The sequence below is a fragment of the Somniosus microcephalus genome, chromosome 1, assembly GCF_052327205.1.
Source record: "Somniosus microcephalus isolate GS21.2 chromosome 1, FLI_Smic_1.0, whole genome shotgun sequence".
NCBI lineage: Eukaryota > Metazoa > Chordata > Chondrichthyes > Squaliformes > Somniosidae > Somniosus > Somniosus microcephalus.
The window spans coordinates 363,817,068-363,833,425 of record NC_140987.1 but is presented as its reverse complement, the minus strand read 5'-3'; the positions used below and the strand labels follow the sequence as shown (position 1 = coordinate 363,833,425).

The 16,358-nt window shown below is 43.5% G+C and overlaps 1 protein-coding gene across 5 annotated transcripts in view; it reads left to right on the top strand.

The window, feature by feature from the left end:
• The window catches only part of diaph2 (diaphanous-related formin 2), a 940,841-nt gene that overhangs the window by 389,119 nt on the left and 535,364 nt on the right, over window positions 1-16,358 (top strand). For all 5 annotated transcript variants that reach the window (XM_085996016.1, XM_085996000.1, XM_085995993.1 and 2 more), the window contains one exon: window positions 2,828-2,942. In XM_085996016.1, the coding sequence (XP_085852142.1) occupies window positions 2,828-2,942 (115 nt within the window). The remainder of the gene's footprint in view (window positions 1-2,827; window positions 2,943-16,358) is intronic.

Genomic DNA, 16,358 nt, shown 5'->3' with positions numbered 1-16,358 from the left:
CTCCTGCTCCTATCTTCTATGTATCTATGTATACAAACATTTTGGAGTAGATTTTTACTTTCACCACTGGCTGGAAAACTGGTGGTAGTGGATTGGCCAACCATTATACACCCTGCCTGATTTTCCTTTCCATTGAAGACAGTGGGGAAAAAAATCCGGCAGGGTGTTCAATGGTCAGCCAATCCGCTACTGTTAGCTTTTCGCTATGCAGTGAAAGTGAAAATCTACCTCTTCCTTTTTCCCCTCAAAATTCAAAATCTAGAAGCTGGCTACCTGGTGCAAAATACTGCTTTTATTCCTGAAAGCTCAGTTATGTTTTTTTATTTTCCATATTATGAGTTAATCGTGAGAAAATACACAGCAACAGGCATTTGGGCCATTGAGTTTGCTCTACCATTTTGTTAGCCATGGCATCGCTACCCACTCCAGATCTGACTGCATAATCTAGGCTGACACTCAAAGCAGTGCTGAGGGAGTTCTGCATTGTCAGAGATGCCGATTTTCGGATGAGACATTAAATCGACACCTCGCCTGCCCTCTTAAATGGACGTATAAGATACCATGGTACTTTTCAAAGAGCAGGAGAGTTCTCCCAGTGTCCTGGCCAACATTTATCCCTCAACTAATACCTAAAACAAACAAACTGGTAATTTTTTTAATTGCTGTTTGTGGGAGCTTGCTGTGTGCAAAATTGGCTGCCATGCTTCCTATATTACAACAGTAATTGGGCTTCAAAAGTAATTCATTGGCTGTAAAGTGCTTTGGGGTGTCCTGGAGTTGTGACGAGCACTTTAAAGTTCTTCTTTCTCGTACCAATTATCTGCCCTTTCTCTAGGTCTTTATCTCCAAAGATGGAGTTAGGTCACAGATCAGCCATGATCTAATTGAATGGCGGAACAGGCTCGAGGGGATAAATGGCCTGCACCTGTTCCTGTGTTCCTTGAATACCCTTATTTGCCGAGTAAATATTAATTTCCGTTTGAAGCACTTAATTGATTCTCCATCTATTGTCTTCAGTGCTTGTGTATACCACATAGTCTCAATCCTTTGTATGAAAAGCATTTTTTTCTGATTTGCTTGTAATATACTTAGGTTGAATTTGAAGATTACGTTCTTATATTTTAGATTCCTCATCTAGAGGATAGACTCATTCCTCATCTAACTTGTCAATTCTCTTCATTATTATGAGCACTTCAATCAATTCACTTATTATAACTAAGTCCCTTCATCCCAGATGAATCATCACTGCACTTTCTCCAATTTCTACTCCCTTCACAATTCAGTACACATCGTAGTTCAGTATCATCTGCAAATATTCCTCTGTATCCAAATTGAGGTCATTTTATTTGTGAGTGAAAAGCTGGACGTCCTGCATTGATCCCTGGGAGACATCAATTTCACTAGCAATCCAAGAATGTCCTGTTTGTTCCAACTCTGTCTCCTGTCTCCCAACCAATCTCAACAATCCATCCCACAAGGTTGCCTCCAGTTCCATGCATTGCAATTTTAGTGAGCGATCTTGTGCAGAATTGTTTAATTTTTTTAATGATTTTTTCAAATTATGTTGGAAACCTTGTCTTTGGTACCATGCCCTTTAGTTACTGACAAAACAGAGGCAGTAAGTGAAATCATTTTCAAAATGTATATTGAGTGGCTGCTTGATTGGTACATTTTTTTTATACCTGCTTGTTCATTGGTGATTTCCCTACCTGTTCTGTAATGATTTGCTTTTTTAGGAATATGATATTTGAGCCGCCCAGGTGCAAGTTGATGTACTATTTGAATGTGGAACAGACACTTGCTGGATTAAAGACTTATTTATATAGATTACTAGGCAGGAAAATATATTTCTCAATGTAGAACAAAAGGTCACCATGAAATTTCGTAAATATTGAGAGCCACTTTTACGTTAGTCAAAATCCATTTTTATTATATGCGACAGAGATTTTTACTGGTGTTTCAGGGATTGCATTGTGCAGTTCTATTCATTTATAATTAGGCCCACTGGCTTATGGTAGCAGAGTAGAATTCTGTTTTTATTATATAGGATTACTGGATTTTCTAGAATTTTTACTTTTACGCTATATGACTGAGTATACATCAAGTGTGTGCAGAGGGAGAAAAAAAGAAAAGAAAGTAAAACGTACTCCCTGAACTGTGTAGATTTGATGCCCTCACATTAGGAGCTAGTGAAAATTAATCAAACGGTAAGTTTTGGTAAAACTCAGCATGTACACATCCAGAGGGAGAACTGTTTTCTTGAATGTACAGTATTTGATGACCTTGTACTTTAAATTCACAGTCTACCAGAGTATGCTGTGATTTAACATCTAAGCCATTTAAAGATGCGGACAGCGCATTGCTTACTGGTGCCTTGTACATTGAGAAAGGCAGTATTGGTACGAGTATTTAATGCAGCAATAGTTTATGGTACTGTACTTTGCTAACAGTAGTAGTTGTCTCTTTTCAAACTTAATAACTGAAAAGTTTTTCTTAAATGTAATAATCCATTTCAAATTAATGAATGGCAAGAGAAAATGTAATTTTCTTAACAGAAACTCTTGTTTTGAACATGCTAATTGTTTTTTCAATTAAGCAGAATCACGTCCATTTGTGCAATATGGTAAAAAGGGGAACATTAATGTTTCATTTGCGTGCAGTCCCAAAAGGTTAGCAGACAATTGCCTGAAACGAAAAAACTAATTTAAGTGTTAATGACTTGCACTACTTGGTTATAATTTGTTCTTGGATGGTGATTCATTGTTGCAGTTATGATAAAGATTTAAGATTATCAAAAAGATCAATTAATTTTATATCTTAATTCCAGATTGGACCCCAGGATATGACACAGACATGTTTTTGGATCAAAGCCAAAGAGGAAAAGTTTGAGAGTCCAGATCTATTTTCGAAACTAATGCTTAGTTTTGCCATGCAAACAAAAGGTAACACTCTTTATTACTGCAACCAATTATACCTACAATGCAAATAATATTTAGAATATATTTGAAATATTGCTTCTGCCTGAAGCAAGTTCAGCTTCAGGATGCTCTGCATTTGAAACGTTAGCTGCGTGATCTTAAAATATTTGCAAATGCAAGGTTAAAGGAATAATCACTTAAAATATATACATCACAGTCCTTTTTGCTTTGAATATGATAAATCTTGAAATATGCATTTGTAATATTTCAAGTGAAGGAGAGTGTTACAGGGCTTAGGTATACACAGTGGACAGATATACATTCAGACAACAAACTTGAACTGCACAATGTTGCCGTAGTAGCTTTCCACTATAATGAGAAAAATATTTCTTTCAAATGAAATAATCAATTGAGTCTAGAAATCTACATGTTGGATGACTTTGGTTTGATGTACATAATCGCTGAATGTAACTTGAGTTTGAAAGTTGCCTACATTAGTTCTTGACTCTTGGGTTGAAAATTTATTTATGATGAGGTGGAAGCTGATCTTCTATCATTTTGAGATTCGCCTGGCAACCTTTATGAAAGCAATTGTAACTAACCCAGCCAGTATTTAAAATCCATTTTTTTTTATATTAAAAGGAGGACGATAATTCAAATTGCAGCATGTTGCTGTCTTAATGACGCAATGCTATTGGCAGGTTTAAGGCAGTGTAATCTGATGGGCATGATGGAATGTAAACGTAGATTTCTACTAGAGAAAAAAATAGGATTAATGTTATCAATGGCGCAGCACAAAAAGAATATTTGTTTTAATTCATGCATCTTTGTACCTTATTTTAAATTAGAAAAAATTACCTGGATGCTGTGGTAAGAATAACAGTGAAGCTATCAATGCTCACCCTTATTAAGGAGTAAATCGGAACACTGTCCGATGTCCGCATATGCGCAGTTAAACGCTGAAACCAGGAAGTTGCTGTTTGAGTTACCCTGCTCCTCTACAAGCTTCACTGCACTGGTACTGCGCTGAGAGATTCGGCATTAAAGTACATGAAGGGTGTGAAGTTGTGGTACTTGCCCACTAGATACTAAACACGCCAGAGAAAGTTAGGGCTTGTCCATTCAAGTGTAAGTGAATTTTTAATGGTGTGATAAGTCTTAATTATTACCAAACAACCTCTCTGGCACTGAAAATGCCTTCACATTTTAATTATTTAAAAAATTTACTTTGTCTCTCATCTCTCAATCCCATCTTTCTTTCCCTCTCTTTATTTTGCTTTCTGTACATGATTTTACATTGAATATTCTAAATTACACTTCCTGGTTTAGACTCTGCGTGTCTCAGTAAGGATTCTTCAATTTGATTGGTTGAAGAGCCACGCTTTTGTTTTCCCTGCTCTTACATGCCACAGATCTCCTGTAGAGGGCGACGTGCTGAAATGGATCTCTAATTACCGTAAGTTGCCACGCAAAAGCCCACAAAACTTCTGTGGGCAGTTGTAATATATTTATCTACGAAAGTAGCTTTAATGGAAAAAAAATGTCATATCAATGGAATCTAATTTGTGAAGTTCCATTATACACCATGTTTAAATCTATAGTGTAGAAATTGGCTACAAATTAGCCTGCCCCAAAGAAACCGACTAGCAACTGTTTTTGACTTTGTACACTACAGTTTGATAGAATCTGCGGCTCCATAACTCACTTGAGAAGATAATTAAGGCTGCCAATCTTTCGACTGTCTGGTTCCCTGTCGCTAAATCTTACACTATAAACAGTGCAAACTGGATTTCCCATTTACTGCCCCTTTTGAATGACCACAAAAGACCTTTATTTTCACATTTGTTATTGGCTTTGGCTCCCCAGTGAGCCCTATGGACCTTGATGCGCTGTACATTTATGAAGTTTGAGAGCATGGACCTCTGTTACCAGAAATTGAGGTGTCATCAATTCTCAGTGCCCAGAACATAACTATAAATAGAGTATAAGAAAGTGCCTGAGGTCTGCATTAAGGCATCACTTGTTCTTGCAGTACAATGCTCTCTCTAGCAACAGAAGTACATTTTAAGCAACAAATAGCACGTCATAATACTTAAACCAATGTGAAGTAAATGGCAAGTACAAAATAAAATCTCGAAGGTTTGCTTGGAAACATTTTGAGGTTCAGGTAATGACCTATGTCCTTCATTTATGCAACTCTACCACACTAACTCCACTGATCTTCCTCTGGATATGAGGTTGATATCTGTAGCACTTATGTAACAAACATCAGACCTTTAAAATTACTCAGCGGCAAGTCACTATACTGGAGATCTTGAGCAGGACTTGATTTATCATTCAGTACTCCATTATCAATCATCAATCCTACAAGCACGAAAGCTAGGTAAGAGAATGGGTTTTCGTATTGGATTGGACCAAATATGATGAGTGTTCGAGTTATTCTGCTAAGGAGCAAGGCAGCATAAAAGTTATAAGTTAAGTATTTCCTTTTGTCTCTGGGAAGACCCCTCTCTCTATTTGAACATCCCTTTTTTTCTCTCCCAACACCAATTCCCTTTCCCATGCCCCTTTCCCCCCCCCACCTTTTCCTCTCCTGAAGGTGTTGTCTCCTTGCTGGGCTATGGTTCCACAGGTGCTGTGATATCTTGACCAAGTACAGGAGTGGCAGAAGCATTAGTGGAACGCGGCACTGTTCCACATGTTGTGGCAGCGACCACTTCTCAGTGCAGTAACAAAAACATTTGCCCCTTTCATTCACTTCTCTCCTCATCTTGACAAAACATGAGTACGGTTATACAACCAGTAGAGATCAAGGGAGAAAACCTCATTTAGCACTGTGATGTTACCAATATTGATATGCTGTCCATCAGCCTGACTTGTGCTCTTCATACCAGCTGTTTCAAATGGATTCCAAAGCTCTTATTCTTACAGCACTGGTCATATTTAACTTGGAAGTAGAGCATCTCAAGCTGTGCTCCCCTGTGATGCAGTTCATGTAAGCCCATATTTATGTGATTATAAATTTACTTCTTCCATCGTGGTTGTATACTTAACACTGTAGTGTGTTGCTGGGGTAATTAGAAGATTAAGTGACATAGCTTCAGACTGTGTAGCTTAAGCTCACAGGAAATATTATGAAAATATTGACTTTTAATGAGTGCATATTTGAAAGTTTTATATTTTTACTGATTGCTTCAGCTTCTGTGCATGTGTATTAGGCACCATACACTGACGAAGACTCCTGCGACACCATCTCTTTGATAATTTGACATCATACAGAATACATGTTAACTTCAGGCTTTGCCATCGTTGCTGAACAAGGATATGAGAGCATGGAGTGAAAAAAGCTCATTCTGGGCATCAGCCCCATCCCTTCCACAGACCATGTATAGTCTATCCTGCCGTGGACTGTACCATCTATTCAATCTCCTGAAGGAAATTTCCATGTAAATAATTTTTGATCCTTGAAGTAATGAGCAAACTCATATACCTATCTAGCTTCACTATTCAACCCTGACAGGCTACCCTCCACAAATGACAGCCAGACCGGTCAACAATTCATGTGTGTATTTGATTGTTTCTGAGATTGGAAATTAATTCTGAAGTATAGATTCTCAACAGAGTGGAGCAATAGATAGTTGAGGGGTAGGTAATGATCTAATGCTGCAAGAAACCCATCTTGATGACTACCTGGAATTGGGGTAGGATGCTCAGGTCAGGGTTGAAAAATATGCACCACTGAGTTCAAGCTAAGGAGTCAGTAAGGGAAGTTGATAAAGTTGGCACCAGGTTCATTGGTGACTTTGGCCAGGGTCGTTGTGGTGCCATGGACTGATTGGAAACCAAATTAGAAGGATAAGAACAGGGAATGCTGAGCTCATAGTTGAGTGCAATGAAACATTCAAGGAGCTTGGAGGTTAGAGAGAGAGTGGTAGCTTGTGAAAATATAAGTACTGAAGGTAGGCTTTTTAAGAAGGGTGTGTTGGTGTTTTTAAAAGAAGTAGCAAGTTAGAGGTTTGGCAGTGTCAAAGAAGAGGGCTTTTTGAAGGAAATAGGACTCTGGAGGCTGGAGAGATGGGGTAAAGCAACAGTGTTCAGTGATATTGAACTGGGGTGGGGTGGTTACATGAGAGTGGGGATGGAGGAGTCAAAAGAGAATTGGCATAAACAGCCAATAATGCTACAGTACTTCCCTAGGGATACTGCCGATCGTCTCGCCCTCTCTTTGCCCCCCCTCCCCCCCTCGAAGTTATGGCAGGAGAACCCCATGTGGAAATTCATCATTATAATTCGAGGTGAAAATGGAGGGTGCGGGATGGGGAGAGAGGCGGGAAGCAATTAATTGTAATGAACAGAAGATTATGACTACTTGTCCTTCAAGTTATCCTGAATCTTGACCATTTTAAACTTAAGTAATGACCTTTCATAGGGAACTTGTTCAAATGCTTTTTGGGATTTGAGGAACAATAAATTGTAGGACTTTCCATGTTTCTCTTAGCATATCATTCCCCCCCTTCCCCCCCCCCCCCCCCCCCAATATACACAAAAAAATGAGTTTCACCAAACTGGATATTCTGAATTGCTTCTAAATCCACGTTGGCTGCTATTTACAAAATTGTCATACAGCTAGTTCTTAGGTTAACTCCTGATAACTGATTGCATTATTTTAACAGGTATTTATTTGAGACAAATAGTTTTGTAGTTGTTTGAGTCTGTTACCCTTTTGGAAAATAGCCGCCTTCTAATCTACTAGAATTTCCCCACTGTTTGACTCCCTTGTGATGAATGTCAGCACCTCATAAATCTTATTCCTTGTCTGTCTTAGTATTGAAGGATAAATACTGTCAATTTCTGGGAAGTTATTTGTTTTGTGCTGTTTTGGCTTGTCCAGGACTTAATCTTATTTATGTCAAAATCATGAATTCTACCTGGTTATTTGGGAGGCTATGTTTCTCGTATCTAATACAAAAAGAAAACACTGCAGATGCTGGAAATCTGAAATAAAAACAGAAATTGTTGGAGATACTCAGCAGGTCAGGCAGCATCTGTGAAGAGAGAAACAGAGTTAACGTTTTTATTTCTCGTATCTATCTTTGTTAACACCTGGAGGAAGTAATCATTTAGCATCTTGTCCTCGTCCTCAGTTAAATCTTTTAGCATTCTTCCTTTTCTCTGCCTTCTCTCTTACTGTTGTAATAACAAAATAATGTCTTGCTAATCTGTTTCATGTCACTCTTTGATCACCCTTTTTAACATGTATTTTTGTACGTTCCTATGTTTATTGCTGTAGATTTCCTCGCCTTTTTCCCTGTATGATTTACATGCATTGTTCTCTTTATTTCGCATCTGTTTATCCATTTATGGTTATATACATGCTGAATTTATGCGTACTACTATGTATACATTTATCTTGCATTTGCAGCATTATATATTTAAAGATTTCCAACTTGTATACAACTGAAAAGCTGTTTAGCAATTTGTTTGGGTTCTTCCATCATTTCCTTGAAGTTGGCCTTTTTAATTTATTTTATACCAGGCAGCTGGTCTTTGCCATTTGCTGAATCGCAAATCATCTCATACATGATCATTTATTGGCCTACAAGAGTGCCATAACCTCCATTTCCCGTCTATTATCTGGGTCACGTACTGTTACTAAGTCAAGATATGTGCTGCGTCCTATAATGCTCAACTTGGGCATTTATAGCTTATATTTGGTTGGGTGAAGTTCTCTAGCGAGAATGAAGAACTGAAAGAAATTAGTGTAAGTAAAAAATAGCCCTGGAGAAATTAATAGGACTGAAAGCCGATAAATCCCCTGGACCTGATGGCCTACATCTTAGGGTTTTGAAAGAGGTGGCTATAGAGATAACGGATGCATTGGTTGTCATCTTCCAAAATTTCATCGATTCTAGAACAGCTCCCGTGGATTGGAAGGTAGCAAGTGTAACCCCACTATTTAAGAAAGGAGAGAGAGAGAAAACGGGGAGCTACAAACCAGTTCGCCTGACATCAGTATTAGGGAAAATGTTAGAATCTATTATTAAGGACGTGGTATCAGGGCACTTAGAAAATAATAATAGGATTGGGCAGAGTCAGCATGGATATATGAAAGGGAAATCATGTTTGACAAATTTGTTTGAGTTTTTTTTGAGGTTGTAGCTAGCAGAATAGCTAAGGGGGGAACCAGTGGATGTGGTGTATTTGGATTTTCAAAAGTCATTTGATAAGGTGCCACATGAGGTTATTAAACAAAATTAGGGCTCATGGGATTGGGGGTAATATACTAGCATGGATTGAGGATTGGTTAATGGACAGAAAACAGAGAGTAGGAATAAATGGGTCATTTTCGGGTTGGCAGGCTGTAACTAATGGGGTACCGCAAGGATCAGTGCTTGGGCCTCAGCTGTTCACAATCTATATCAATGATTTGAATGAGGGGACCAAATGTAATATATCCAAGTTTGCTGATGATACAAAGCTAGGTGGGAATGTAAGTTGTGAGGAGGATGCAAAGGAAGATGGTTGTGCTGATTGGAGGTCAATCATCACAGCCCCAGGACATCGCTGCAGGAGTTCCTCAGGGCAGTGTCCTAGGCCCAACCATCTTCAGCTGCTTCATCAATGACCTTCCCTCCAACATAAGGTCAGAAATGGGGATGTTTGCTGATGACTGCACAGTGTTCAGTGCTGTTCGCAACTCCTCAGATAATGAAGCAGTCCATGCACGCATGCAGCAGACCTGGGCGACATTCAGGCTTAGGCTGATGTGTGGTGTGAATGTTACCTGCCACTTAAGTGCCAGGCAATGACTATCTCCAACAAGCGAGAGTTTAACCACCGCCCCTTGACATTCAACGGCATTACCATCACCGAATCCTCCACCATCATCATCCTGGGGGCCACCATTGACTAGAAACTTAACTGAGAGTAGGAATAAACAGGTCATTTTCGGGTTGGCAGGCTATAACTAGTGGGGTACCGCAAGGATCAGTGCTTGGGCCTCAGCTGTTCACAATCTATATCAATGAGGGGGCCAAATTTAATATATCCAAGTTTGCTGATTATACAAAGCTAGGTGGGAATGTAAGTCGTGAGGAAGATGCAAAGAGGATTTAAGGAGATATAGACAGGCTAAGTGAGTGGGCAAGAACATGGCAAACGGAATATAATGTGGAGAAATATGAAGTTATCCACTGTGGCAGGAAAAATAGAAAAGCAGAGTATTTTTTTAATGGTGAGATTGGGAAATGTTGGTGTTCAGAGGGACCTGGGTGTCCTTGTACACAAATCACTGAAAGTTAACATGTAGGTACAGCAAGCAATTAAGAAAGCAAATGGTATGTTGGCCTTTATTGCAGGAGGATTTGAGTATAAGAGTAAAGACGTCTCACTGCAATTATATAGGGCCCTGGTGAGACCACACCTGGAGTATTGTGTACAGTTTTGGTCTCTACCTTAGGAAGGATAAACTTGCCATAGAGGGAGTGCAACAAAGGTTCACCAGACTGATTCCTGGGATGGGGGGATTGTCCTATGAGGAGAGATTGAGTAGACTAGGCCTGTATTCTCTAAAGTTTAGAAGAATGAGAGGTGATCTCATTGAAACATACAAAAATCTTACAGGGCTTGACAGGATAGATGCAGGGATGATGTTTCCCCTGGCTGGAGAGTCTAGAACCAGGGGTCACAGTCTCAGAATAAGGGGTTGGCCATTCAGGACTGAGATTAGGAGAAATTTCTTCACGCACAGGGTGGTGAATCTTTGGAATTCTCTACCCCAGAGGGCTGTGGAGGCTCAATCATTGGGTATATTCAAGACAGAGATCGATAGATTTTTGGATATTAAGGGAATCGAGGGATATGAGGACAGTGGAGCTGAGGTATAAGATCAGATATGATTTTATTGAATGGCGGAGCAGGCTCGTGGGGCCGAATGTCCTACTCCTGCCCCTATTTCTTTATGTAATAAAGTAACCTTGCTATTTTCATATTTTGTCACTTTCCGCCTCACATATGAACAAAAGCTTAGGGCTACACCACCTCCTATCCTGTCTATTCCCTGAACATACCTTACCCATGTATAGTTTATTTATTATTATCCTCTGGGGTAGCCATTTTCTGATATTCTTACTAAATTGTCTTTACTGACTTTCACAAAAGCTTCAAGACTAGCATCTTGCATTACTAACAGTCAGTACCTGCTGTGCCACCTACTGCTCTTCGATCAGACTCAGTTTATTTTTCCTGGGCCCCCCCACCCCAATTATTAATTTAAATGTTTCTTCATGGCTGCCTCAAGTTCCTGGCACGTGTTACTATCATGTACATATTTCTGTTCCACAAATAAGCAGGAAAAACTCCCTATAAAGGGAAGCTTGTTAATTGTGCCACCAACTATGTAGGAAGTAAAATAGTACATTTATCTGCATTAAAATCCATCTGCCATTTCTTATCTGAACTGCTTAAATACTTCCAATTTCTATGAAAGGTGTTTATCTCCGTTATACATGCCATCTGACTGCACGGCCTACCCAGTTGTGACATCTAATCTTTTTAGTGGGTGAGACCGCCAGGAAAAATGGGTCGTTCAATACCTTTGGCAACGGGTCTAATTTTATTCTGAATCTGTTATGCAGCGGGAAAACAAAATAGATTTCTTTTTGGTGGCCATGCAAATTATTTCTTTTAGTTGGTTTACCAATTTTTAAAATGTATTTTAGAAAGAAAAACTTCAGAGTCTGGGGATACCCATGAACTACTAGACGAAACGAGTCCCAAATCAGAACTTGAGTTTGAACATTCACACACTGACTTTTTCCTTAGGGTACAGGTTTGTCTCTCGGTTTGATTTTTCTTGGGGGGCTGATCAAATATGCTTCCTAGAGTTTCTTTGATATTTTAATAGGTATATACCCTGCGTATGACTGTCTATAAAATTGAGGCTCAGTCCCCGCTATGTGCTGTAAGTTGATGTCAGCTGGAGCAGTAGCTGGCTGCTCCACTCGGCCTGTGGACATTGGAGGAGAGCAACAGAATCAGTAATAGTTCCTGTTCCTGATGGCTATTCAGTGGGCTCTGCTGGAAAGTACACACTTGGATATCAGGTGGGGGTGAGGTGAATTGTTCTCATCTGTGATGCTCTATCCACAATCAAATGGCCTGCTGATAACTCAAAATCTGTGTTCACGGATGAAAACTGGCACCTTTGATGAGATACAGGGAAGAAGAAAATGCACATCCTAGCAGGATGACCAAGGTTGAGGATAGCTAGACCTCAGATGCTTGTAAACTAGTCTGACCTAACCAAGAAGAATTGAGAGAGAGGGGGAAAAATCTTTTTAATAGTACTATTGCAACTTAGTATTCAAAAGATTAATTCTGTTTTAGTACAATACTTGTTTCTGCATGTACTTCATGATTCACAGCTTTTTCAAAGCAAACTCTGACATTGCTGATCTTGTTTACCTGCAGTTTTGTCTCTGGTCTTAAAAGTTGAATTGATTTTTGTGGGAAAAAGACCAAGGCCTACAAATTGGGTATAGCCCCGCTTGAGGCGTTAGAACTGGCGCTGCGCAAAGTTTATAGCCAGATGCAACTTATCGCTGCCTGGCGCGATATTGGGTTGCATCGCCCCCAAAGGTGATTGAGGCGTGACTTCAGACGTTGCACGGGACTCCTAAGGCGCAAAACTTCTGGCGCAACCCAATATCGGCGCGGACGGGCGCAGCACAGGTGCTCTCAATGACCAAAAACCACGAGACTTCCAGGTGCTGGCCGGCTCTTAAAGGGGTGGGTCAGTCAGCCTCAGCTTCCACACTCAGCACCTTGTAGGCCTCCGAATCGGCGCAGGCCCTTCTCTGGCGCAAAAACCTTGGACCAGATGGAGAAGGTGAGACAGAGAGCAGAGCGCTTCAGCAATGAGGCTCTGGAGCAATTGGTGGCCGCAGTGGAGCGCCGTCGAGATGTTCTGTACCAAGACAATGGACGGAGGCCGAATCAAAAGGAATACCGCCGAGCTTGGAGGGATGTTTCTCAGAGGGTCAACTCCAGCAGCATGGTGACCAGGAGCCCTGTACAGTGCAGGAAGAAATTCAACGACCTCACTTGGGTCGTGAGGGTGAGTGGTGTTTATTCAAACTTCTGAATCCCTCCATCTGCACCTGACTTTATGGCTACAGGGTGCACGATGCCCCAATGGCCATGTGTCAGCAAGCACCCATGGCCCTTTCTGGGCACACACATGCACATTTGACTCAGGGCATCATGTAAGGGCTCTTCCACCATGGGGGGCATGAGATGATCACTCAGGGCATCATGTAAGGGCTCTTCCACCATGGGGGGCATGAGATGATCACTCGGCATCATGTAACATAACTTCCCCTTCTTTCCCCTGCAGTCCAAGCTGGCGAAGAATCGCAAAGACCAGCTTCGAACCGGTGGAGGACCTCCACAAGTGGTCACTCTCTCGGATCTCGAGGAGAGAGTGCACCAGATTCTTGGAGGACGTCTGAGTGGTCCTGTTACCACTGCAGCTGCTGACCCCATTGTCGACAGCGATGGTAAGGTTCTCACCTTTTACAGCTGTCTCCTTCCACTTGGTCCCCCCGCCAGCATGCTTTCTCACTGTGGAGCCATGTCATAGCCTTGCTGCAATCTGGCATGCCTTGCTGCCAACCTGTCCTTTTGCTAAAGCCACTCTTCCACCTCCCTGCTTTCAGATGCTGCATCACCAGCTCGGGATCCGGGCCCTGAAGCTGCCAGTGCCAATGCCTCCGGAGGCGAGGATCAGGAGGAAGCTGGACCATCCGTTCCAGCCTCAGGGGAGCCTTCACATCTGCAGACTGGGGATAGTGGTTCCCTGGAGGGGAGGGGGGGGGGTGGGTGGCTCTGATGAGCCAGTTGCCGGAACAAGCGGCCTGCAGCAACGCGAGGGGGGTAGGCAAGTTCGGCCACTGGCTCCCCGGAGGGTAAGGCAGGGAACGATGACTGCTGCACAGAGTGCAGAGGAGGTGTGGAGTCTGGCTGAAATGAGCACCCAGGCCCGGCTCAGGCACACTGAGCTTATAGCTGCAGTGGGGAGGATGCCTCAGTCGATAGAAACACTGGCAAAGAGTGTGCTGGACTTTGGCGCTGCAATGGAGAGGACTGTCCAAGGCTTCAGGGCAGCAATGGAGAGGACTGTCCAGGGCTTCGAGGCCGCTATGGAAAGGACTGTTCAGAGCTTCGGACAATCCCTGGAAAGGTCTGTCCAGGGCTTGTCCGAGGCAGTGGAACGGACTGCTCCGGCCTTGTCCGAAGCAATGGAAAGAACTGTCCAGGGCTTCTCCGACGCACTGGCACCTGCCACACAGGTCCTCACTGCTGCCATGCAGTCACTTGCTGGCCTCGTCCACACCCAGATTGAGGCAACGCGAACTCTCACTGCTGCCACCCTATCTGGCCCTTCCAGTACCACACGAGGCCAGGAATCAGTGGAGCAGTCGATTGTGGCGGCTGAGCCGAACTGGTCCCCTCAGAGAGCCAGCGTGTCGTCCGACCATGGTGCAGGTGTCCTCTCTTCGGCAGGTGACCATTGCTCATGCCACCGCTGGAACGTCTGCAGTGCAGCTGCCACCACCTGCAGTGCACACTGCTTCCAGCCATGCCCAGATCAAGCAGCCAGCCTCCGCACCCTCCAAGCCCAGAGGTCGTCCAGGCCGTCCCTCAGGGGCTTCTGCGATTCCAGACAGTCAGCAGGCGTCCCCCAGCCTTGACGTCGCCACTGGGGTTCAATTACGTAGGAGCAGCAGGGAGGGAAGGGGCCGACCGTGAAAGAGAAGTCTGTCTCCATCAAGGGGCCAGCAGTAGAGGGAGTTGCTGAGACGTTTCTTCCTCCAAATTCAAGGACGCCCTCACCTGTTGTGATTGTTTGTGATGGTTTGTTTAGTTTTGCAGCTTTGCCAGAGAGTTCACTGTTATTTTGTTAGTTATTGTTTCTGTTGACATGACATTGTTATGCTGGAAGGAAGCACTTTTTTGACAATAAAGAAAATGTTTTATTTACAATGGTACTCGTAACTATTTACACTCATGGTGGCCTTCATAGGCTTTGTACGATCCGAAGTGCGCAGGATGAATGACACCCATCATTCCGTCAGAGGGGCCTAGAACCGAGTCCTTATGAGCCTCTGACGGACGGCCCTTCCAGTTTCAGGAGCCCTCCCATCTTCCTCCTCGTCCGCATGCTCCTCTTCCTCCTCCTCCTCCTCGTCCGCCTGCTCTGCTGGACCTTGAGGGTCGGCTGGCATTGGCTGGGTTCGTCGAATGGCCAAGTTGTGGAGCATGCAGCAGACGATGACGATGCAACCCACTTGCTACGGCGAGTACTACAGGGCTCCCCCCGAATGGTCTAGACAGCGGAAACGCTGTTTGAGCACACCAATAGTGTGCTCCACAATGTTCCTGGTCGCCTGATGGCTGCTGTTGTAAAGCTCTTCTGCCGGGGTGGCGGGCAAACGGAGTGGGGTCATGAGCCATGGGCAGAGAGGATGGCCCTTGTCGCCCAGAAGCCAGCCTCGTGGGTGAGCCGGGCCCTCAAAAAGGTCAGAAACTGAGGTCTGCCGCAGGATGAACGCATCGTGGCTGCTCCCTGGGAATTGTGCGTTGACTGCCATGATCATCTGGCGGTGGTCACAGACCAGCTGGACATTGAGGGAGTGGAACCCCTTGCGGTTCTGGAACTCCTCCGGATTCTGCAATGGCGCCCGCAAAGCCACGTGTGTGCAATCAATGGCCCCCTGCACCATGGGGAAGTCCGCAATAGCAGCGAAGCCCTGTGCACACTCCGCCTGCTTCTCCGGGGTCACAGGGAAGGTGATTAATTGATGCCTCCTTCTATAGAGGGCAGCTGTCACTTGCCGGATGCAACAATGCACTGCAAATTGTGTTATGTTTGCGATGTCCCCAGTGGCTGACTGAAAGGATCCGCTTGCGTAAAAGTTCAGGGCAACAGTCACTTTGACGGCAACCGACAGAGAGGTCCTGCACCGTAGACGCGGCTGCAGATCCTCAGCAAGCAGGTGGCACAGCTCAGTCACAACCTCCTTACCGAATCTGAGCCTTCGCAGACACTGCTCCTTGGACATGGTAAGGTATGACACCTGCTGCCTGAAAACCCTCGCAGCGTATCGTCGGATTGGGCGACCTCCATTGCCCCCCCCCTCCTTCTGGCCAATCCCGGCCCCCTCTCCCGCCGTCTCTGTGCCCCTTCCAAGTGTCCGGCCATGAGGACGTTCTCCTCCAAAGCAGCTCCCATCGCTATGCCAGACGGGCAACATGCAGTAATGTCTAGTGCTCCAACTGCTCCAGACAGGCCTGCAGGTCCCAAGTCTTCGAAGGCTAAATCCAAAAGATAGTGTGCAACAGTAGTTCACCAACTCTCTCCAGCAACGAACAGAATGA